Source organism: Lepeophtheirus salmonis, chromosome 14, assembly GCF_016086655.4.
Source record: "Lepeophtheirus salmonis chromosome 14, UVic_Lsal_1.4, whole genome shotgun sequence".
NCBI lineage: Eukaryota > Metazoa > Arthropoda > Copepoda > Siphonostomatoida > Caligidae > Lepeophtheirus > Lepeophtheirus salmonis.
Window position 1 is genome coordinate 41,880,812 of NC_052144.2, and position 25,062 is coordinate 41,905,873.

Sequence of the window (25,062 nt, forward strand, 5' to 3'; positions counted from 1 at the left end):
TGTTATACTATAATCTTGTTCTTAAACTTGAGATTAAGATCACGAAATAATATGATACAACAATTAAAAAGTAATAGAAACGACTCTAAAGATGAGTATTCTTATGTTATTAGTTACTGATTGAAAATTGGGTTGTTTCTATTAATTTATTAAATTTGACGTTACAAAAGATAATATGGCACAATTTTTCATAACAAAGATTATTTCGGTTAAATTGACATCAATGTAATATTTTGATATCTTTTATTTTTTACTATCCTCGTCATATTCAAAGGTCAAACTCTTGGAATTATCATCTTCAAAATCGTTGACAAAAAGTCCATTTTTCCTTGAAACCCAAAGAAAGTGTTACAAAAAGAATCTCTTGAACCTTAGAAACCTACATGAATAATTTCAGTAAAATCCATTCATTTGTTTGGCCGTAAATCCCAAAGACACCCACAGACAATTGCATTAAATATATAGATAAGCGCATAAATATTATTTATACTTTATTTGGTATGAATAAAGTTGACTTCTTTTACATTTGGACAAAACAAGAGCATAGTAAATGAAACAAAAAATTATTTAAATTCCAAAAATAGTAATAATGTTATATTAAAACTGCAAATTTATCTTTATCACAAAAAATAACGGTTGAGCTCAGAGATTTTCGCGAATATGTACAAAGGTAAAATCAATAGTTGATGGCTTTTTTGATACCTTCCAAGCATCTCCATTTGTCAGGTAAGTAAAAAGGCTCAAATATAAGTGGAAAGGGAGTATCATAGCCACATATTCGCTGAATAGGAGATTCTAAATTGAGAAAGCAATTCTCCTAAAAGGAAACAACAGTGGAATAATTTTTGATTAAATATAAAGTCAAACGTACTGTTATTGAAGCAGCCAGCTCAGCACCAAATCCACCTGTAATGGGAGCTTCGTGAGCAATTAGACAACGTCCTGTTTTTACAACTGACTCAAATACAGTTTCTTTATCCCAAGGAAGAATTGAGAATAAGTCTATAACTTCACATGATACACCCAACTTTTCTTGAACCATGGTTGCGACTTCAAGTAAAACATGAACTTGAGTGCCCCAACCGATAAGGGTTATATCCGATCCTATAAAAGAAGATGACTTATAGTTAATGAAAATGATTGTAACTGACTTATATTGTTACCTTTTTTAACAACTTCAGCCTTTCCAATTGGAATTGAGTAATCCTCTACAGGAACTTCCTCTGAAGCAGATCGATACAATATTTTGGGTTCGAAGAAAATACAAGGATTTTCGTCGTTGACACAAGAACGTAACAAGCCTTTTGCCTTTGTTGGACTTCTTGGAATGACAATCTACAAACAAATAAAAAAATACATATATTTGATACATCTTTTGACATATTTTGTATATCAAAACAACAGAATACCTCTAAAAAGCTTAGGCATATTTAAAGAATTGTTTCCATGTATTTCAGCGTAACAAATCTATCATATTTAATTAAAAAGATTCCATATATATATATTTTGACCTACAAAATCATTCTTTTTAAAAAATAGAAAATGTTGTCAACTAAAAGTGGTAAATAATACTTTAATACAAAATAAGTTAAAATCCGAGACATACTTCATTTTGACATTCTGTTGCTTGTAGTATGAAGTAATTAAATAATGTTATATACCTTTAATCCAGGAGTATGTGCGAAATATGCTTCAGGACTTTGAGAATGATAAAGTCCACCGTGACCAACAGCTCCCCAGGTAGCGCGAATAGTAAGACTACCACAATCAAACAAATTTCCAGAGCGATAACGATACTTTGCAGCTTCGTTGACAATCTATAATTTGACAATTAATTATTTATATGATTTAATCAACAATTATTTGTGCTCTTATAATTAGTTGTTTAGTCCGAGCTTTTTATTTAAAATATATATATATACTGACTAATTAAGCACGCTATACTTGTATTATTGTATCTCACAACTTTACCTCGAAAAAAAAAAAAGGAAAAAAGGTCTAAAAATCCGTTGGTAGTTATCTAATATTCTTCCCTACTATGACATTATTATTCAGTAATTGTGAAGAATTGGTTACAAAACCTAATTCAAATTCAATCAATGAATGTTCAAAATAACTCTGATTAGAGGGAAAAAGAAGAAAAATCGACAAACAGAATACAAATTTTTGTATAATTTAGGTAACGTCGTGTTAGACGAATAAAATGTACATTATAAATAGAGATTGGGATTGGTGTAGGAGTGTGAATAAATACCCTTGTTAATATCAGCTATCTAATTTATATTTTTGGAAGGGAAAAAATGAATTACTGCTATAAAGACATAAAATTTAAAATAGCATTTGTGACGTGAAAATATTATAATTATATTTAAATTCATAAATATATTTACTTTATTATGGATTTTTATATCAAATTATTTGAGAGGGAGATTTTAACACACCTCTACTTATTAAATAAGAAGAAGACCACATCCATTACAAACATCCCCTCTAAGTATAAACAACAATATTCATATAAATTTTACTATCGTACGACTAGACTCAAGTGTATGCCCCGCATGTCTTCAGCAAAATTAATATATTGTAATTATCGATACTAAATTCAAATGGAATAAATCATTCGTCATACTTGATCAAAAGCAGGGAAAATGTAATCTCCAAATTGTATTTCAGCAATTGCTTTAGAGCCAGCTACAGCCATACCAATTCCAAATCCAACAATTCCTTGTTCACAGAGGGGAGTATTAAATACACGATCCTTTCCATATTTATCTTGAAGTCCTACAGTACAACGAAACACACCACCAAAGGCAACATCCTCTCCAAAAATGCAAGTGGATGCATCTTTTTCTAAAGATATATCTAGGGCTGAAGTTATGGATTGAAGCATAGTCATTTTCTCAAGTTGACCTGTAAAAATAAATGCAATCATATAGTTAATATTACAAATACAATATATGGGTTGAATTTAAATGAATTAAACGTAGATAAACTTGTATCCCCCTGCAAACAAAAGTATGTAAAGTTATGTAAACTATAAACTAGTAAATTGAAAAACTATTAATGTAATAAATAAATCTACTTTCAAATCCATTAAGTAGTATTTAAGTTTTCTTTTACATTGTATTTACAGGTGGTAGTCTCTCTCAAATTAAACTTTTATTGTATTTAAATTTGTGTGACCTTTGGTCACTTAGTTAACTAAATAATAAAATTTAATATCTTAAGGAAGAAAAATTATGAACTAAAATATATGGTTTTGAGCATATTGGTGAACAAAATCATGAAAATTGAGTAAAAATAATGGAGTTATTTATACTTGAGAGCGTAGTCCTTAGTTTTTAAGTTCAAAAGAAAATCAAATGGGTTCCATTGATCAGATTAACATAATACAGTCAAATTCGGATATAATATACATACGCTTATGTTCAACGTTCTCTCATATTTTACCAATTAAATATAACATAAAATACTTCAAATAGAATAAAAATGGAGTAAAAAATCCGCATAAAGTCAACTATTTTTTCTCTTTTTCACAAAACTTCATGAGAATAAGTAATTCCTCTAATGATTTTTCTTTTTTAACGAGTACAAAATCGTAAGCTGGTACATTATTTATAAACTGTATTTTTCTTTTTAAATTCATTACACATTGTTTTTCAATCAGTACATATTCATAATATGAGTAGTGTTGTGTCAATCCTAATTTAGGATTGAAGACTTCAGTCCCATTAAGTTCACTCTCGGGTCAGTATAGTTCAGTCATGTAAATCATCCCTAAAAACTTATAGGACTTATGTTCGGTCTTTGATGGCGTCACTCAACTTTATTTCTTCTTTTAAAAAAAAGTTATAGTACTGACTGTCCACAGGACCGGCAGTCTTAAGGATTTGTCAAAAGGGCTGGTGATGGGACCTGTCCTAAGATTGGATTTGACTAAATAAATAACGAATGACACAACCCTAAGCATGAAAAACTCATTAACTTATAAAAATCTTCTACTATCTATCAAAAACAGAATATAATCGAGCACTGGTTTAAATACAAAATTACTTAATTACACATGAGTAAGTATCCAAAAATAGTGGTTTTTTATATATATCAGATATAAGAAAACTGCAGATATAATTAACTTTTACTTTGAAAAATAGCAGTTTCTTTTATCCATATTTGACTTTAATTTTAAAAATCCCTTTTTTTATTGGAAGGATTAAATTGCAAACCAAAATTAAATAATTCAGTATGTAGTGTCATAAATATGTGTGCACTTGACGTGGAATGTCCTTATAACGTCAAGCTAGTCTCAGCCATGTAAGAAAATCTGTAGACAGTTTTACTAAACTAATTCAATTCGTAAACTGAGGAGGTTAATTACTCAATTATAAATATTGAGGATATGTCTTAGAAGAAAGTGTTTACAAATTTGTGACGTTTTTCAAGGATAGATAACAGGAACGAGACAGGCCAGGAATGGTCGATTTTAATTTTGCATCTATTGTGCGTTTACACGTATCAATGTATGGTTATATATATATTATCGGGAGTAGAGTTGCTCTTACAAAACTATCATTTATATATGTACACGTAAAATACATGTGGTAACCCCTCTTTAGGACTGATACAACTCCATGGCCTATGCCCTACACACTATCTTTTAATTCCTCAGTGTTTTCTTTCTACATGGGTTACCTTCAGTCAAGTTTGTGACGATAAATCGTTTTTTTCGATATTTAAATCTTTTTGTAACATTCATAAGGTCCAAGTTTTAAGGCTTTCTCATTTGTAAAAGGAAAAAAAACAAAACATTTTCTGCATTTCTATTTTACCAGCTAGTTCAATATTTTTTAAATGATATTTTAAAGAAAGCATGTTCTTATTCATTGGCTTGAATGGAAAAAAGAGTAGAAAAAAGTACTAAGGAATACAAGAGAATTTATACGTGCACAAATAAGTACAAATCCCATATTTTTAAGAGACAACTAAATAAATATAATTAATTTATGACTAAAATAATTAAAAACATTATATTAACAATATCATTTGATATTTTCTTATTGTGTGGTGTATGTTTTTTTTTAGAATGAGGACTCACTAGAGCATAAACCTCTCCCTAAAATATTTCCACATAAAATCAATATTCATTCGAGTTATGTTTCTTAATTTGTTCAAAAATGATGGTCCATTATGAGTTTTTAATGTTTTGTGTTATCTTAACTACTTAACAATGAACTCTCCAAACTTAATTTGAGTGATGCGTCTCAATTTGTTATGGTCGATATTGTGTTTTTTATATTTTGTAGTATCTTGAACTTTGACTTCTCAAAATGTAATGGATTCTCATACCCCTAATTTATGTTGCCAACAAGACTCGCCACCTGGTCATAACAATTTAAGCTTATTCAAAGAAAATCTCACCGATTGCTGGCCTACAAATTAGGCCCCCTCGTCTCCAAACTGCTCGCCACTGGACTATAGAATATGGGGCTTTGTGAAAAATCCCCACCACAATGTTGATTTATGAATGCTTCCGTTGAGAAGAAGTATGCTTATAGGTAAGTTGACTAGCCATCTAGATGTGCAAGGCCTTCTGGCCCAGACTCGAGGCCATATTGGCCGCATGAAGGCGGAATTTTGAGAAATAATTGTAGATATTATGAGGTATAATTATAATTAACAATACTACTGATACTACGTATGAGTTGTTTTTAATGAAGTTGATTTTAATCTTACTATGAAAAACTTCTCTTACGCACGCTGTATAATATTCCCAATTTTCTGTATGCCTGGAGAAAATAATAGAAGGAAACTACACGGTTCTAGGACAAAAACTCCAATTGGCTAAAAAAAACGTGCATAAAAAGTTAATACGTCGAAGGAATAATTACTCTTAGCTATTTTGTTAAGCTTTTGGCGTCGTTTCTAAAATAGCGTAAGATGAACGTAAATTCCTCTCCATTACAGGTTGCTGAAAAAGTTACTCATAGCGAATAACAATGGCTGACTTCATGTTTTCATGTTTGAATTTGTATGCACACAATAGGTGACGTAAAAAGTTCTGAGCGTTTCTGTACTTTATTTTACTGGATTTTTTGGTGGTTATATACATTTTTTATTAAATATGCTCAAGATAAGGTAATAAATAATTCATTTTTTAAATACTTAAATGTTTTTATCAATTTACTATTTTCTTTGATTTTCATATATATCGTTTTTTCATGTCGAAATATGGAACTGAATCTTAGTTCTACCCTACACTTAATTTTGTTTTAAAGGCTTTAAAGGCCAAACCTTCATGAATTCAAAGTTTTAATGGCCATATTCGTGTTTTACTACTTAAATACCAATAATAAATGTGGGTTTCAGCCAGAGGGCAAAAATGCTGTTGCATTGTGTTATCATTTATGAATAAATATTTTTTTTATCTTGGGGGTGGGCGTTGTTTTTGGAGGATTTTGACCGAAAAAATAAGATATCCTTCTGGTTTTAGTCCTGCTACACAGAGAGTAACTTTATAGCTGACAAGTATCTACAATATTAAGAAACTTAGAATTAAGAAAGAGATGTCCTTTCAGCAGTGTTGTCCTTTTTTGTCCTAAAGCTTTCCTTTTTATAAACAACAATAAAAAAAGGCCAAAAATGTTTCTTTTACAAAACCACAAACGATATCTGTAGTATGTCAACATACTTGCTTCTGGAACAAAAGTCAAGAAAAAGGAAAAATCCTAATTGAATACTTCATATATTAAACAGGCCTATAGTTCATAGACATATTTGAGTCAATTATAGGTATTACATTAAATAAACAAAAAACAAAATATTGTACTCATAAACGTAAGCTATTAAACTTAATGGTTCAACTTCATCTAATGATTTTATAGTTGAAAAAAAAGTAAACAAAAACCGTTGAATAAAATGAAAAGGTTTTTATTCTCATAAAATTTGGTTGTTAATGCTTTCATAATGATGACGTCACGTGAAAGGAGTCTTACAGTATACTGAGATCGATGTATTTTTTGTTGGCCCGAAATAATTCAGGTCTTTTAAGAAATTCGTTCTGAATTAATTTCATTTAGAATTCGGTGTAAACCGATTTTTAAAATGAATTTTAAATGACGTTCTGTGTATTTTTACATTGTAAACATCTAGACAAGGGCGTCAAACGAAGTTTTATGAGTTTTATTTATGCACGCACAAAGGGTTATATAAAATATGACATTCTGATAACTAAAGAAATCATTCAACCCTGACAATCTGAATAATATATTGGAGGAAAATAGTTTATCTGTCACGATGTTTTATATCAGCTGCAAGTAGCCGTGAGAGGAAGTAATAAACTCAAATCCCCCTCTGTAGCTAGTATTGTTGTGTTAATCCTTCTTTATTCAGTCCAGTCTTCCGACCGATCCTATAAGTCCTTGGGATACGTACATTGGACTGTCAGTACAAGAACTGATTAAAAGAAGTAGAAATTAAGTTGAGTAACGTCATGATGGACCAAACTTAATAAGTTTTAAGACTAATATGGAGGACTAGACTGGGCCAAGACTGAACTAGACGAGACTGAAGTCTTCAGTCCCTTATAAGGACTAATGCAACACTAGTAGCTATCATGAACATATGTAGGACTTACTTAGGTGCAGATCCTAAATTAAACGAGGACTTGCACTAATAGTTCCCCTAGTTATTGTCTGTCATTCATGAGCCCACTTACTAGTCATTATTTTATGATTAGATAATCTTTCTTCAAAAATTATGATAACAGCTTTAAAAATAAAATCTAAACATTGTTCAAATTGACAATTAGAAAAAAATAGCAATTATAGATTATATTCTATACAACTCTATACATATAATTCGTACAACTTGAATAAACGGTTTGGCATAAGGGTTCGTCGACTCAAACTCCATATTTAGGAAATGGGGCCATTTTTGAACCTAGAGTTTATAACTTCATTCTTTCTTCCTTGTATAAAGATTGTGTATAAAAAATATCATTCTATAAATCTGTTAATCTCATATTAAATGAGTTATAACGTATTACTCAATCAATGTGATTGCATAAGTATTTTTATAGATTTTCTAGGTGGTTGGTTGTTCCTGACCTTTTTGTTATATACCTAAAATGCATATATCAACTACAGTCTAAGAAATATGAAATTTGATTCCTCATATAAAGTCAATATAGTGAGATAAAAAAAAATCGTGTGAAGGGGTTAGGGCCGAAGGATAGTTTATTATTTATTTATTTTTAATTAATAAAGTGACTGTGAAATCCACAGATTCGGAGATTAAAGTTTCTTGAATCTACGAAAAAGTCATATATAAGATCAATAAACAACAATCGAGATTCTATGGGCGAAAATACTTGTGTTAAGGGAATATATAGAACCATAACGAATACTTTCACCCCTTGGAAACATTTGTGAACAAACTCTGGAAGAGAGACAATGGTTTTTTACAAAATGTATATTATTAATATATAATTACCGTAAATAAAAATTTATATTATATTATGTAAAATCATATAAGATATAAACTATCGTCTGTTAATTAGAGAACATCAAACCCATCATTTCAGTAAGTGTAATAAATGGATAAGGAAATGACTTTCAGAAATATTGTATGAGAGATACATATAAAGGCAAATCATTTTGGTTTATACATATTGACCCCCATCAAGAAATTATTAATTTAACCGTTATAAAAATAGGAAGTATGCCTTCTAAATCTAAAAGTGCGAGGTTTCCTTTACCGCTGGATATTTTAGATTTTGTATACAAGATTTGGGGTATGTACTAAGCGTACAATTCCAACATTTTTTAAGTTAATATTGGATAAGGTGAGAAGAATAAATGCAAAAAGATTTGTTCTAGTTTGTAAATTAAAATAACTTTATTAATTAGCATAAACTTTGGTGTAAGTGATCAAATTGTAATTTAAATTTTTTTTTTCCTTCGAAATATCCACTCTTTTCCTGGATGACATTGCGGAAAGAGGAAGTACTTGAGCAGAGGGAACACAGATAATGTTGTTCACCGTTGAGGCCATGATAAGTCCCAAAAATAGATTGAGATTGAATAAATCAATCCAGGATTTGAAAACAATTGAATTTCAGAAATGATTGTCGATTTGATGAAAAAATCACTGAAACCAAAAAAAAACAAAAAATGATCATTCCAAATAACCTATTTTTCTATTTTTTAGCTCCGTTTTAGAGTTTAGAACATTGATTTGATGAATAACGAACGTTGACCAAAATTATTTAAGGTCTTTTTTGGGGGGGAAAGGTTGCGAGATATAGTAAAAGTAATGAGATTGATTGTCCTCAAAATGATTTTGTTCATATGCATAAATTGTAAACGACTTTCGGCGTTCAATGCAATACAAGTGTGGAATCCGCCTTTGTTTATAAAATAGTATGAAGGCAAAAAAGAAATAATTTATCCTTTCTTAATTTATTATGATTTTCCATGCTATTAATGAGTTCTAATGGTATAATTAATATCCAGCTCAAACTGCAGTTAGTAACCAAGTAATAAAATAATATGTTAATGGTTCTCATTTTCAGTGTTTCTTAGAGGTAAATGTGTATTTTTAAGAATACATTATCGAAACATAGAAATAGAAAAATAAAACCTATTAATCTTATAAAATACTTAATATTTTTCTCTAATATCACACTCATTATGAGCAAAATATAATGCATCCAAAAATATAAACAGAGATGCAAAAATTGTTGAAATCCACAAGAGCGTAAATAAATCAATAAGTACTTTTTAGTAACTTTGAGAGACGATATATCACTCATAAAGATTATAATATAATTTACTAGTATCCAGCATTGCCTAGAGTAATGTTCGTTGGCTTTAATAATATAAAAGATAGCTCCCAAAGAAGTCTTCAGTCTCAATTTCCCTTTTCAATAAATCAATTATTACATAATTGATTTAAATGATGAAATTTGATTAAAATAGATCAGGAACAATAAAAGTAGAAATATTGGAGAAAAATATATAATCCTTGCAAATATACTAGTTAGTTTATTGTCCAAAATATGTCAAAAATAATGTATAATGATGTGATAGAATGTGTCTAACATATATTAGTGTCTGATATTTAGATCGTTAAAATCTGTTAAAAATCGGGTGTATTTTTTAGAACATCTAGGGTTTTTTTTGGAATTGATAATCTGACGAATTAATTTTCTTTCCTAGGCTGCTGTCATTATTATTCAACTCTAAATATTGAACCTCCTTTTCTACTACATTGAATTACTTTTAAAAAATACCTTGAGGATATGTTGCAAAGTTATAATTGTAAGTCCTTGTCGGACTCAGAGAAGAATTGAGGATCAGAGTAATTCTTGCCAATGACCTTTTTTATTCCTTCACCTCTCCACCTTTGTCGCAGATGATTGTTGGTGGTCTAATGAAATGGCATGACAGTTAAGCTGCTCTACTCAAATTCTTACCCTCTTGAGTTTTTGATTTTTTTCAATATACCCAAAATACACGCGATTTTCATCATCAAAGATAACATAAAGCTAGTGACGATAGAAATATAGATTTTTAATAGACGGTGGAGGCTTAAAATTTTATTCTAACATCTGAATAGTGTTTTCCTAAATCTTAAAGAAAGAGCGTTTGTTATTCCAATAAAACATGGAACTATTTATGTAGGCTCCCAAAATGGCTGACATCAATAGTGCTGACGTCATTTAAATTTTATTTAATGGACTCGGTAGAACACCATTACATGGTTCCTTTATCAAACTTTAATAGCTTATTAGTGTTGTGGTAGTCACTCCCGTCCAGTTTAGGGTCGGTCCGGTACAGTTCCATCCTGCATATCAGTACTAAAACTGATAAAATTCGGTCCTTGATGATGTTACTCAACTATATTTCTTCATGTTTTAATCAGTTCTAGTATTGATAATTCGAAAGACCTACTGTCTTAAGGACCAGTTCCAAGGATTGATAGGACCAGTCTTACGACGGGACTGGACAGAATAAATACGGACGGACACAACACTAATTACAACATATTTATATATTTTTGCAAAAGAATATAATATATTACCCATTTTTACATATGAATATTTAATAATTCAATGTCTTCAAATACTGTTTGCAATTTCACTAACAACAAATAAATATTATTAGTTCTTGCGCATAAAAGAATAAAAAGGATCATGTAAATAAATATGTAGGAACACATTGCATATGATATAAATATATTACAATTGGTAGAAGGTATATATGTACCATTAGACTGTCCCGGTTTTAAGATTATATATTATATAACATGCCATTTTGGAACAAAACATTTGGCCACCTCAATCACCTGTTTTGAATCCCCTAGACTACAGTGTGTGGTGGCAAATTGAGAAGAAGGCCTGTGCTATCCGCCATCCGAATTGGGACTCATTGAAGGCCAGCGTCAATGAGCAATGGGCAGCCATGGAAGACCATTGCATCATCAATGTATGCAAGGCCTTCCGTGGGCGCTTGGAGTGTGTCATAGCAGCTGACGGCAGTTATATTCAGTACTTATATTAAATTTTATACCAGAATAATTTTCCTATTATATAATTCTCAAAAAAAAATTAAATCATACGAATTTTATTAAACATTTAATTATTTGCCACAAATAGTCCGCGTATTTATGCAACTACCGGCATATATAATTTTTTAATGTTTCTTAAATTGGTCAAATGGACTTGCAGTTACAAAGTATAGGTAGGCATGATATTATTACAATTACTCCATATAACTGTCTTTGAAGTCCATATACATAAAGTATATATCCTTTTCTAGGAATGCGAAAGATTAGTGTTGTATAGGTTCTTATTTATTCTGTTCACTCCATTCCAGTCTTAGGGCCGGTCTATCGGTCCTTAGATTTTTTCATGAAAATGTCGATGGTTTATGAAACCAAATGAGATAAGTGAGATATGTTTTATGATCATTGCATATATCTTGCAAAATATTTCAATTTTCATTATAATAAATTTTTAATAATATAACAGAATAATTAATAAAAAGAAAAAGCCCCTCTATGACGTCAAAAGGGATTGATTTTACCTTCTTTAACAACCGACAAGTATGACTAAACTGGATAGGAATGGATTGAACTAGACCACAGTCCTAATTAAGGACCAACACAGTACTAACCGAAACGCGAACTTCAACACATTAAGTTCAAGATAATATTTTCTCCCAAGTGCATTATTCATTGAGCTACGTCGATCCATTATATTTTTTTACACTCTAATCAATTTTCTGCAGCATATTGATACAAAAAAGAAATTGCTTAAATTGTTTTCAAATTGATTCATTTTAAAAGATGTTGTCAGTCGAAACATTATAACATTTGTTTTCTCTTAAATTAGTTTAATTTTTAAACCATCAACTAGATTTTCTTTAAGAGTGTTGTTTGAGTAATTATCCATTTAAAAAAAGAAAGAAGCAAAGCCAATTGTAATATTTATTATGTCTGATGTTGAGTTGAAAATGCCAAAAGTCAAAAATATCTATAAATATGATAATTGTCTGGAGAGAAATACGCATATATTCTTTATTGATTGAGCAATTTTTAAAATTCAACATCGTGTAAAAGCTTTAATTCACTTTAAACTGAATAATTCCGATTTTATTTTAAAAAAAAACTGAAGAGAGAAAGTACTGCTACAACTAAAATACCAATAAAGATCAGCTTCAAAGATATCACCAATGTTATTTCAAGGTTTGTCATGAAGAATATTTTCTTAATTTGTTAACCGATCTTATTAAAATTCAATCACGAAAAATGTAATTTCAAAAACAAGGCAGTCTAATCTATACTCTATACATATATAAAAATATAAATAAAAAATGTCCAAACTGTCTAACAATCTATCTTGACTCGATACACCACTATAAAATGCATGTAGAAATATATTTAATGTTATTTTGAGATAATTTTGAAATAGGTTGATATCCCTTTTGTTCAACAACCACCATAGTATTCTCTATAGTATGAAAATTTGGACAAGAAAAAGAGAAAGTTGTTTGCAAGATGGGGTGTGCTTTTTATCACACTCAAGCAAAACCAGTGTTGTGAAGAAATTTAACAGGTTCAAAGCAAATAACTTTAGTTTATAAAAATCAAAAATTGGACCAGAAAAAAAAATAGGTTTATGGAACTGAAAGGAGATTATTTTTTTTTTTTAAATCCAGAAGAAATTGGGGTTTCTTAGTTGGGTCAGGTACTTCTGGGGCCGCACTCGTATTAATGATCAAAGTGGGGATGTGTGTAAAGAAAAAACTAAGTAAAATGATTAAAAAGGAAAAACGGTTGTTAGCCATGCGCTTTCTTCTTTTTTGTTCATTATTTAATAAGTCGTCGGATGTAAAAATCTCAATCTTAAAGAAGAATGATCCCCTATCTTTGCTGTAAATATATATAAAAATGCATTATAAGATATACGAGTATATAAATTGAAATATAATTGTATTATATATTTACTGGACTAATGCTATTTTCAATGTAGAAGGTTCTCATCTTTATAACAGTAGTTCATTTTCTCCCTCCAACATCGTAAAACAGACAGCTGATAATAACAAAGCTCTTCCTTCAGGTGAACTATAAATCTCACTCCCGCTTTCTAGTCGCGTTCTTACAAAAAAACGATTCTATTCATTTTTATTTTGAAAATAGTAACGTATCAGTGAGCAAGAAGCATTATAGCTCATTTTGATTCCTGTCAGTAGATATATATTGCCTCTCAAAGTTATCATAATTCTCTCAAGCGTGACTTTGACGCTTAGCTCAATTTAGACAGTATTTTCATCCTTATTGATGGCATTCAACCACTAATAAAAGACAGAAGTAAACAAATCGACAGTGAAAAAACACGTCTCTGCATGAAAAGTAAATTTTCATTTTATTTAGATAGCGCAAACAGAAATAGAAGATTCCAAAGACATTGTCAAAATGAAGGATTGAAACATCGGTGTATTATGCAGTCAAATAAAAATTCAATTACCATTAAAACATGTCAAAAAGGGTTATACAAAAAATACCATCCCATTACAACCTCTCAACACCAAAACTTAAGTATGTATGTTTGTTAAAAAAATTAAAATAAAATTATTTGTCGAATAAAACTTTTTTTCAGGACTTAATGAAGAATATATTACTCTCATATACATTTTATATAAGAAATAAGAAAATCTCATAACTTCTTTTATAGCATTTCTCACTCCCGATAGGTAATATTAAAAGGCTTTTATCTTTGGATATATATTGTAAAAAGACTCGGTAAAATTGTCAGAGTATGACTTATAATAAAAAAAGTAATAAGCAAGCACCCTTTTTAAATTACATTCATGTTGCTGATCCATAAATATGTATTGTAAAGCATCATGAAAGCAGCATATTATATTCAGATATTGGGTGCTAATATTAATCCATCCACAAATACATTTAGTCATGGACGCAAATTCATATGAAAGAACACCCACCATATCAACCCCAGTCAATCTCCAATGAAATAAGTTTTTAGCTTTTAATCTGATCGATAATCTCTGACGTGAGTTTAAGTTCAGAATGCATTCGATTAATTCATTATTTGATTTTTTTTTTTCTTACTAATTCCTAGTCTTTAATTATCTTGTTAGGAATAAATTAAATTTACCTTACATTCAGAAGCGTGGATAGCTTTCATCATTTGGTGGAGCTTAGCCCAAAAAATTATGAGCTTATGCTTCTTTTTTTTTTTTTTGAGGGGGAGGGACTTTACCCCCCCCCTTCACCAAGGAGCTAGCGACGCCACTGTTTACATGTATAATTAATTTGCAATGTCATTGAAATAATTTGGTTTAATGATAATTGAAAACACCTTTGGTTTCCCTTGAACTCAACTGCGTTAATTACACTATATTAATGGTATAAAAGTCCTTGGAGATACGTATTTTTTAAACATATCTGTTTTTAAATTATAAATAGAATATTTTTCTTTAATATAATCTATGATATAATTCGTCATCACTATATATTATGAATAAGTAATAAGGGTCTAAAGATGAGTATCGTTTTTATCTTTTTTCAGCCTAAAAATGTAAATATATGGGGGTCAAAACAAATTCCAGAATCAATAAAAACATTTTTTCAACATAAAAAACTTACAAATAAGTTTTATTAATCTTATTTTAATTTGAAGATTGTTTAAGGGTAAAAAATGATTCTATACGATAATAATCCCGAATTACTGTAGTCCCAGATATTTCAAAATTCAGATTACTGAGAGAAAAACTGAAATCAGTTTTGGATTCTGTGTTATAAGATAAATTCATTTTTTGGCTTAAATTAATTTGTACAAAATGATTGTTACTGTGATAATTCATTGTATTATATTTTTCTTCCTGACAAAAAGTGTTTCCTTCTCTCCTGTATGATATAAATTACTTCAAACTGCCAACATTAAGGATGGAATGAAGTAAATATCTATACAAATAAGCGAGAAAATAAAATGAATTGACGTAAAGGAGTTGAATTTTAAGTTTTTTTTATTTTAGTAATTTCAAAAAGCAAATGATGATACTTTGGATCTTATTGTGCAATATGTTTTCTCCAGTCATCCTTTTGATGTGATGTGTGCTATAAACTTTATTCAATTTACATTACTTGTGAGTCATTGATTAATTTTACTAAGGAAAAAATAATGACTACTAGAACGAACATGCATCTTAAAGATAGCCAATGAAAAATTAAAAAGATTTTACTTACAATATATAGTTTGTTAATGTTAAATTTCTAAACTAAAGCGATCTACTATAATTATATAATAGGTTAATTTCTATTGTAAAACCTCCTCCTTGTTTGAACTCTTACTTTTTTCTGTCCATTTGATGTAAGTATAATCGAATCTGGACCCTTTTTTGACACTCTTGAAAAAGCAATACATAATTGACAAAGTGAAAACACTGTTTTTGGTAAAAATAAAGCCATTTTTTCAATTGTTTGACCTTGTGTTTTATACCTATATGTATTGTCCTTGCATTGCTAATTTAATTAGGAACTGTTTTCTTATAAGTAATAAATAGAAACTCATCGCCACCAGAAGTAAGAGTGATTACTGACATAATTACAACTCTTCTAAAAGATGTTCCAGCTTCAACCATAATGAAGATAAATACTAATCATAACTCGCAAATCTTCTTTTTCCCTTATTTAATTCACATTTAATATAGGTTTTCCCTTTTCCCTCTAGTACAATAATTAGTGTTTTGGATTTCTTAACTTTATGGTGCATTTTCGAATCAACAACCGATCCCTAACAAGACTTTGAGACACGGGGAATCGATCTTGTTTAATGAAAAAAATCAACTTATTAACGAAAAAAAAACTTCCCCTCCAAAGCCCATGAATCTGGTCTGACCAGAATGAAACATTGCTTAACATACGTGATACAGTATTCTAAATAACTTTTATTTCATGTCTAAAGTATGTATCTGCCTCTGTTTTTGAAATAAATGCTTTTTTATCATTGTTTTTCTAAGTGGGACATACATCAAACACACACATAAGTTATTTTAATACTATAAAGGATGTGATATTTTATAATTATTGATCATTCAGTTTTTCATGGGTAAGTCAAGTGTTTTAAGTGCTTCAATAAACCTGGGCATATGGGATGATGCATTAGTAGATTACAATTGTGTGTATATTCCTTTCATATCTGTGCTTTTAAAATTGAATAATACATTATTCAATAGGTAAAAAGTAGTTGAACAAGTTATTAATCCTAGTACAACTGAATAAAGTATATGTCTTTTTTAAATACTTGTTTAAACAAAATTTACATTTTTGCTCTTCTTTCTGAAACATTTCTTCCAAATCTTAATGGCAAGGACTGATGGGTAAAGACGGAATGTGTGTATAGGAAAAACTAAGTATAGCGATTATAGTTGGAAAACCGTTGATGCGTGTCTTTCTTCTTTTTTTCATTATTTAAAAAGTCGTGCTGCTTTAACATCTTCATCTAAAAGAAGAAATCTCGCCTATTTTTTCAGTAAATTGTTCTAAAAATGAATAATAAAATTAACATATAAGAATTGAAATATAATTATAATATTTTCCTGTCACTAATGCTATTTAAAATAAAGATTGTTCTCTTCTTTATAAAAGTAATTTATTTTCTCCCTTCAAAATCATAAAAAAGGCAGCTCATATATACTAGGGTCTGTATTCAGGTGGCTCAGCTCTACTGATGCGGTAGGAACAAGAGCTTGTGGTAGAAAATTGACTCAAGTTGGGATGAGCGCATGAGTTACGAAACTCAAGACATGGAGTGAGAGGAGGGATTGAGATGAAAAACGGGCTTGATGTAGAAGTAAAGTTAGGTTTATGTAGAAGGCTTGAAAAGTACTCAATAATTCCCTATAGAAATGTCTTAGTCTTCTTCTCACAATGGATCAAAGGAATTGTATTTTTTTTTTCTTCAATGTATTCCTTCGTTTAGAAGAGTTTCATAGCAAATATAATTATAAGCAATTAATGTTGGTAATTCCTCAGATGAAACTCCAATTAACATGTGTTGTGTAGGGTATGTGTAACTGACTTTATTACAATATCTATATAAAGGTACGTAGAGAAGAAATATATACAGTATATATAAACAAGTAAATAGGGTAACAGACCATATCAGATATATGAATAATATTTATATATATAAACCTCAACAATAGAAAAATAATAAATTTAATATATAAGGTACTGTTCTTGGGTTTTGCTGAAGTCTTTAATTTAAGAAATGTTTCATTCCTTATGTAAGTTCTTCCATCAACAATGATTGATTTGGTAGGAGTGTCAACTAGGAGTTACAGAATTTACGATTCCTCCCCTATACCATACTTGGCTTGTGTATTTTGAACGAGCTCGTAAACTTCGTTGATTTTGGATCTCTGTATCATCGGTAATTCGTATCCTGCAGTCGTTTCTTGATTGTTTGTTCTAATATGGGGCTCTATATTTGAAAGGTGTGGAACCACTGGTATAGATGAAAATAAGCTATAAAATGTTTCCAAAAGGTATCATTTTTTTAGTTACGGACGAAAAGTCCATTTGACTCCATGGTTGGGCGGGCAATGTTGATATACTTTGATCTTTTTTTATGTATTCTTCACATTTGCAGAATCATGAAAGACAGACACAGGATCTGGTAGCAAAACGGGGCACCCTGTCACATCAGCAAAATAACACTCTATTTTCTTAATTTTGAGGATGTGATGTACGTCCTACCGAGTTTCTGAGATCATAACTCCCCGAAATTTAACCCTGTAGACTATTTTGTATTTAGCAATATTGAAAGAGTTTTTAATGGAGGAATCTACAGCACCACAATATCCCTGAGAGCTGGGATACGGAATCCATTCCAGACTTTACCCATTTGGACAGTCAAAAAAACAATGTGGTACGTTTTCGGAGACGTTATGCCCGTTTGGTCCGAGCTAATGGCAATTTATTGAATTGAATGTCAATTTTATGTTATAATATTAATTTTTTGAAATTTTTAATAAAATCGGTTGAGAAATATAGTCCCAACAGAATTTTACTTTTTTTTTTCTAGGCTTGCAAACGTTTAGATGAACCACCTTTTAAATGCTAGGATTTTGCAAAATGTTTTTTTTTTTTAAATAAATATAATATCCAGATCATTTCTATATATACAAAAATAGAAAGCATTTACTATGCAAAGGGATCACGTAATCTATTGAATTTGCAAGTGAAAAACTCATTATAGAGTATTCAAAAAGAACATTTTACATTCAATTTAATCAAAAAATGAATGGGGTTAGTTGATATGTAGATCAACTGGGTACATATTACTTATTTCTGAAACTTCTTTAACATATTTCATGATATAGTGAATAGTTTAGCTATAATAGTAATTTTAGTGTATGTAATTTTTTGTATCAATTTACTTCATCGATGGGGCAAGTTCATACGGCAATGGGACAAATTCTTATAGAATTGATAAATATGTAATAATAGAAAAGAATAATAATTATTCAAACAATTAATAACAATATAAATATTAATTTAACAATAATATAAGAGGTACACTTCAGATATTATAGACACTTTTAACTCGGTCAGATTAACAGATAATGAACAAAGAGTGTATCACGTATTCATGTTATTCTACCACGCAACCTTTTTTCGGAATAGAAACAGAAAAAAAAACCAGTTACTTGGTGGTTAGCCAATTTTTCCAACTATGGAGCTATTATTGATTGACTATTAGGAATTGTTTACACCTTAACAAGCACTAATTCTAATTCCACAAATCAACATTCAGAACTCTTATTTGGAAAAAGAAGCAGAAAAATTGACAGTTGACAATAAACTACACTGTCTATATTTTCTTTTATCTAGGTAAAGCTATGATATACACTGGCAAGAAGAAGTTTGGAAAAAAATGGAATTTCACTTATTTATCTAACTACCTATGACTTTACCATCAGGTGACATAGTAATTAGGCTAGTAAAATGAAAAATATTACAGGTATATGTCCATTTCTAACAAAATAATTCAATATTAGTTAGGAGAAAATAGTTGAATATGGGTATAACCATTTATTTCTAAAAAAAAACGAAGTATTTTTGTTTCAATTTTAGCTCCATCAAAACCCCTTTGCCACTATAATTGCTTTACATACTTTTGGGATTCTTGCAGTTAGTTTTTCAAGATAGAAAGGTGTGATATCATTCTTAGCATTCTTCAAAATGTTCCACAACCAATTCTTATTTGTGGGGCACTTTTCCCGAACTTTTTGTCTAGGTGTTCCCACAATAGCTATTTTGGGTTCAAATCTGGAGATTTAGCTGGCCATTGTACATATAATAGATAAGATTTGAGAGGCTTCTTTCTTTTCAAAGAAGTTTTTGCAGAGCTTGGATATATGTTTTGGGTCGTTGTCTTGTTGAAAAAAAAACTTCCTTCCTATTAATCTCTGTCCAGATAGAAGATAGAATGATAACCGTTTTACTTCAGTATTCCTTGGATATGCAATAAGTTTCCAACTCTGCAAATTCCCAAAACAACCCCAAATCATCACATTTCCGCCTCCAAAACACTTGATTTTTACAGACAAAATAAGTAAAAAATGTTTTATGGATCTGTTTTATCATAATAATTTTCATCGGGTTAAAGTAAAAAATATTGAAAAAGTCATATACATTGATGAAAATGACAAAAAAATATTTTTTCCAAACTTTTTCTTGTCAGTGTATAATTTAATAAAAAAAAAAAAAAAAACAGAAGAAGAATATTTTCTTTAACATATTTGGCCTAACTAGTCATCAAGCAACACATGAATTTCGAGAACCCCACGTCCCGAGCCAATGTTTGGATTTTTAAATTGAGGAGAAATTTAAGCGTGTCACTATAATGCATAGGGAAGTTGAATTTCTTGGGAGAGGATTCAAATTATGCTCCAAAAGTTATGAATTGCATTTTTTTTTTTTGTACATTTATCAAAAATAAATACTGTTTAATTAATGCCCAAATACCCTTGTATCTATAATCCAATTTTTAGACTCCATGACTATGACGTAACTATATAAATTGGCCCCAATATTAAATATATATTTATTACTGAGTACTTGAAAGATCAACAATATTTAACCCTTTAATTAATCACAAATAATTATATTTTTACAAAATTTAAAAGTATAAGGGGATGCTTGAATTTAAGAAGAAAATTAATAAATATGAAAAAACTACCCCCATAGTGTAAAGTCAGAAAGAATGAGTCACAGCTCAAGAGTAAGTTCACTCATCATACTAAATTAACCTTAGCGGATGCATCACTATAATTGCTCAACAATTATCGATAAATTACTGTTTTGAGATTAGAAAAGGAAAAACAGTTGTAGAGTGTTTTTTTTTTTTTGTTATTTGCCAAGTAATTGTTATGATAACGTCTCCCTCTATTAGGGAATCTATAGTTCGCCTACTTTGTACTTTAATTTATCTATTTACTAGTAATCTACTGCCACAGCCAAAGTGATGATCATTACTTTTTGATTTCTCATCGTATAACATATCATATTTGCAACTTTAAGGGAATAAATTGTAGAGACCTCAATGCTATTAGACCTAAAATATAATTTTTTTTTTTTGAGTTTTACGAAGTGAGTCAAGTATCCCTGATATTGAAATTTTTTTTATAATAACTCTCCTTCAGTCTTATTTGAGATAATTTTATAGCAAAAACAAAAGAAATTGAAACACAACACTTGAATGCACAAATAATTATTGCTGGGATACCCAACTAATCTCTTATGGACCGGAAAGGTTTATGTTCTAAATAAAACTTATTTCGTCACCCCATAAAGTAAATGAAATTTAATATAGTCAAAAGTTGACTGTACGATAGGGTATACTACGGGTATACATATATTATAACATTGAAAGTTGAAATGACTGAATAATTGATCAATTGAGATCCTTCGGAAGGTGCTTGGCATGCTTCTGCAAATGTTTGACAAATAAAGCATTTGTCATAAAAAACTTTAAGCATTAAGAAGTATCTTACTTTATTCAGATTCGTTAACAAAATAAATTGTCTAAGTTGTAGAAAATATGATCTGCCGAAAGGCTAAATAAGAAGAAACGGAAAAGCATCATGGTAATTCAGACACTTTTAAACATGTTTTACAGGAGAGCAGCTTAGTTCTAACAAAGTTTCATTGGATTAGCTGCAAACAGGCTCATAAATAACATTTCGGGTTGCAACTACAAAAAGACATATTAGTTCTTCCATTATCATATCTTTTTCCATCACAGATAATCATTGGACTCGGTAACAACAGGACATTACCAAGTTTTGACATGTTCCACACATGAACTTTAATTACATTGTAATAAGTCATAATATGCGGATATTCTTCACGGATTTAAAATGAACTATACTGTATCTACAGTCATAATAATTTATGAATAAAATCATTTCCCATTTGCAATTAAATATGCTGAATTAAGTCTTAATGTTATAGAAAAAGAAGAAACAATCATCGGTTAAAGTTATACAAAAATTAGATATATGACAAAAATAAATATCCTTAAATAATTCAATAAATATGAATGGTGGATGCAAATGTTTAGCGGATATTACTATATATAATAAGAAGTAAGGCACTAAGAATGGTATAAATATGTGATTACGGAGGAAAATAATTTTAGGCCAAAGGTTTCGTGATTTTTAACAAATACATGTTCCGTGATTGACATATTAATAGTAGTCCTTTGATCAACATCGTATAGTATAATAACTTCATTAAAATCGAAATAAAATTGACTAAATGATAGTTTGAACTTCCAAGACATATTTATAATTACACAAAATAATATACTAGACATAATTTTTACACAATTCGTATATTAAAAAAAACGAATAACGATGAAAAAACTCTTTACGAGTTCTTTAATCGCTATTATATTTTGATTATTTAACACACACAAAAAACTGTATTTACTAATCACTGAAATAGCATGTCTTTATGAGTAGCTACATTTCTTTCTAATGTAAACTCCATATTGAGAGTCTTATGACTCCATTATACCTGTATCTTCCTTACCTTTGTCAGTGATAGGTTGATCTGGATGGTATTTAAAATGGGCTATAGTCCTGGCCCCTGGTCTTGAGACGAGGGATAGCCTCGAAGGTAATCTTGCTAAAATAGAAGCCATGGAGTTACGTAAAAAAGTATGTATTTAATCACAAAATTGAGCGGAAGTTCACAACGTTAAAAACATGCCAAAGACTTGAAAATATGAACAAGTATTTATTATGATCTGCTGCTGATATTATACGCAGGATAGGGAAGGAAAGGTATATTCTCAATACAATATACAGGCAGTACTGACTACCTTGTGCATGACTCGGCGTTCATCCAGGCCACAGTTTGTTATTGATGAATTTCATAGGTCTAAAATAATTTATTCATAATAAAGCCATTCATTTAGTCATAAATTTTCTTAAAATATAACCTATGAAACAATTATTTTATCATATATTGTATTTATATAGTTGTCACATGATTTTTAGACAGGTAAACGTAGGGTAGGCTAATAAGTAGTGATGTTAATCGTTTGAATTTTTTAGCATGCCCGTTTTTTTTTTTTTTTTTTTTGAATAAGTAACCTCAAGAATTCATTTTGTTTTCCTTAGCAGTTTTCATTAGTGTTGTGTCAGTACTTATTTATTCAGTCCAGTCTTATGACCGGTCCTTTGGAAGTAAAAGAAGTAATAAAGTTAAGGGACGCCATCAAGGACCGAACATTATAAGTTTTAGGACTGATATACAGAACTGAGCTGACCTGGATCGAGACTGAACGGCATGGGATTCAGTGTTCAGTTCTAAATTAACTAAACACTTCCTTTCCTAAATTAATTCAATTATATTCATGACCTGGTTGTACATTCTAGTGATGAGGAGTCGTTCGCGAACGTAATGGATCAATGAGCTGGCTCTTTGAAGTGAACGACGGGAGCCTGCTCAGAGTGTCCTCATGGGGGGGCACCAAATGAAGGAAGTTTTACTCTTTTTTTTTTTTTTTTAATCATCAGGTTGGCAAAATTTGAAGCAAAACCGGGAATAATTTTTTTTTAGGATTTATATTCTAAAATAAAAGGCATTGGGACAATTATGCAAGAGAGAAACTTTGTCCAAAATGTAATCTTGTGACAGGAGTGTTAAAAAATTTTAAAATGAAATTACAAATATTAATTTTTGATACAAAAAGTATAAAATGAAATTGCAAATATTAATTTTTTTGTCAAAAATCCACAGCTTACCATTATTAAATTAATTTTTGGGAAAAAAATATTCAAGTATTATGTTTTTTGGATATTTTGGTCGGCTACAACACTTACAGCCCACCCCTACGGATGCCTCTGTAATATATTAAAGCAACAACAAAATCTGAAGAGCCGTTTGGGAGCAGAAAGAGCCGGCTCTTTTTTGTGAGCCGAGCCAAAATTCCCATCACTTGTACATTCTTTTGTGCTCTTCAAAGACGAAGCGAAATGGTTGTGGGTAATATGATTATTAAAGAGTTTATTGCTATGTAATTTCATCATTAAGGGTTTGATTGTTTTGCCAACATATACTCAAGTTTATTTTCATTGAAATATATATTGCACGCAAATAATCAAACTATTGTATGATAAGAAATTGTCTCAGAGAGACTCAGTTCTATTTTGCAAAATATACCCCGGACAACAGGTTGTGCTGGTGAGCAGATGGTTCTTAAGTGGGATTACAGCCTTTCACCACCACTATCCCGAGTATCAAGGACTTCTTCTAATATTTTATAATACACCCCAGCCCATAGATTACAATAACGAACCACTTGTCCACAAAGGGAATCAAAATCTATCGCCACCGCTATCCTGTGTATGTAGGACCCACTTCAATATTCTTTGATACACCCCAGCCCACGGATTGTGCAAGTGAGCTAACGGTCCAAAATGTGGATCATTACCCACCCTCATCGCTTCTTTAAGCATCCAGGAACCCTTTTGATATCCTTTCATACACCTCGCCTACAGGTTATGAAAATGAACTGCTTGTCCACAAACGGGATCAAAACTTATCGCCATCCTCATCTTCAGTATCAAGGATCCCTTTTCATATCCGAAAATACATCCCGCCCATGGGATGTGCTAAAGAAGTGCAGATTAAAGAATTGGATCTTTATCCACCTTCACTACTTCCCAGAGCATAAAGGAACCCCTTTCAATATCCTATATTAATCCCATAAGTTATGCAAGTGAACCACTGTTACAAAATGTCAGCCTTGGACATTGAACAGAAAAACAAATGGTGTTCACTCTTTCTGTTCAGTTTTTGAACGAATGAACGACAAACGGAAAAAATATATGAACGGTATTCATCTTGACGTTCATATTCTTAGTACATAGAAGGTAGCTTTTTGACTTCTTTTTCCAAAGATTACTACATCTTTTTTTCTTGATTATGGGTATAACTATTATTTTTGAGGGTGGTTAA

At 30.2% G+C, this 25,062-nt stretch overlaps 1 protein-coding gene across 1 annotated transcript; it reads right to left on the minus strand.

Annotated features, from left to right (window-relative positions):
- Positions 1 to 132: 132 nt before the first annotated feature.
- BckdhB (Branched chain keto acid dehydrogenase E1 subunit beta) lies at positions 133 to 24,484 on the minus strand. Its single transcript, XM_040724859.2, has 6 exons — positions 22,627 to 24,484; positions 2,630 to 2,910; positions 1,662 to 1,817; positions 1,164 to 1,335; positions 872 to 1,104; positions 133 to 817 (listed from the first exon to the last, which is right to left on the minus strand). Exons 1-6 carry the CDS (start codon positions 22,736 to 22,738, stop codon positions 677 to 679), a joined length of 1,095 nt encoding a protein of 364 aa, XP_040580793.1. The 5' UTR covers positions 22,739 to 24,484; the 3' UTR covers positions 133 to 676.
- Positions 24,485 to 25,062: the final 578 nt, after the last annotated feature.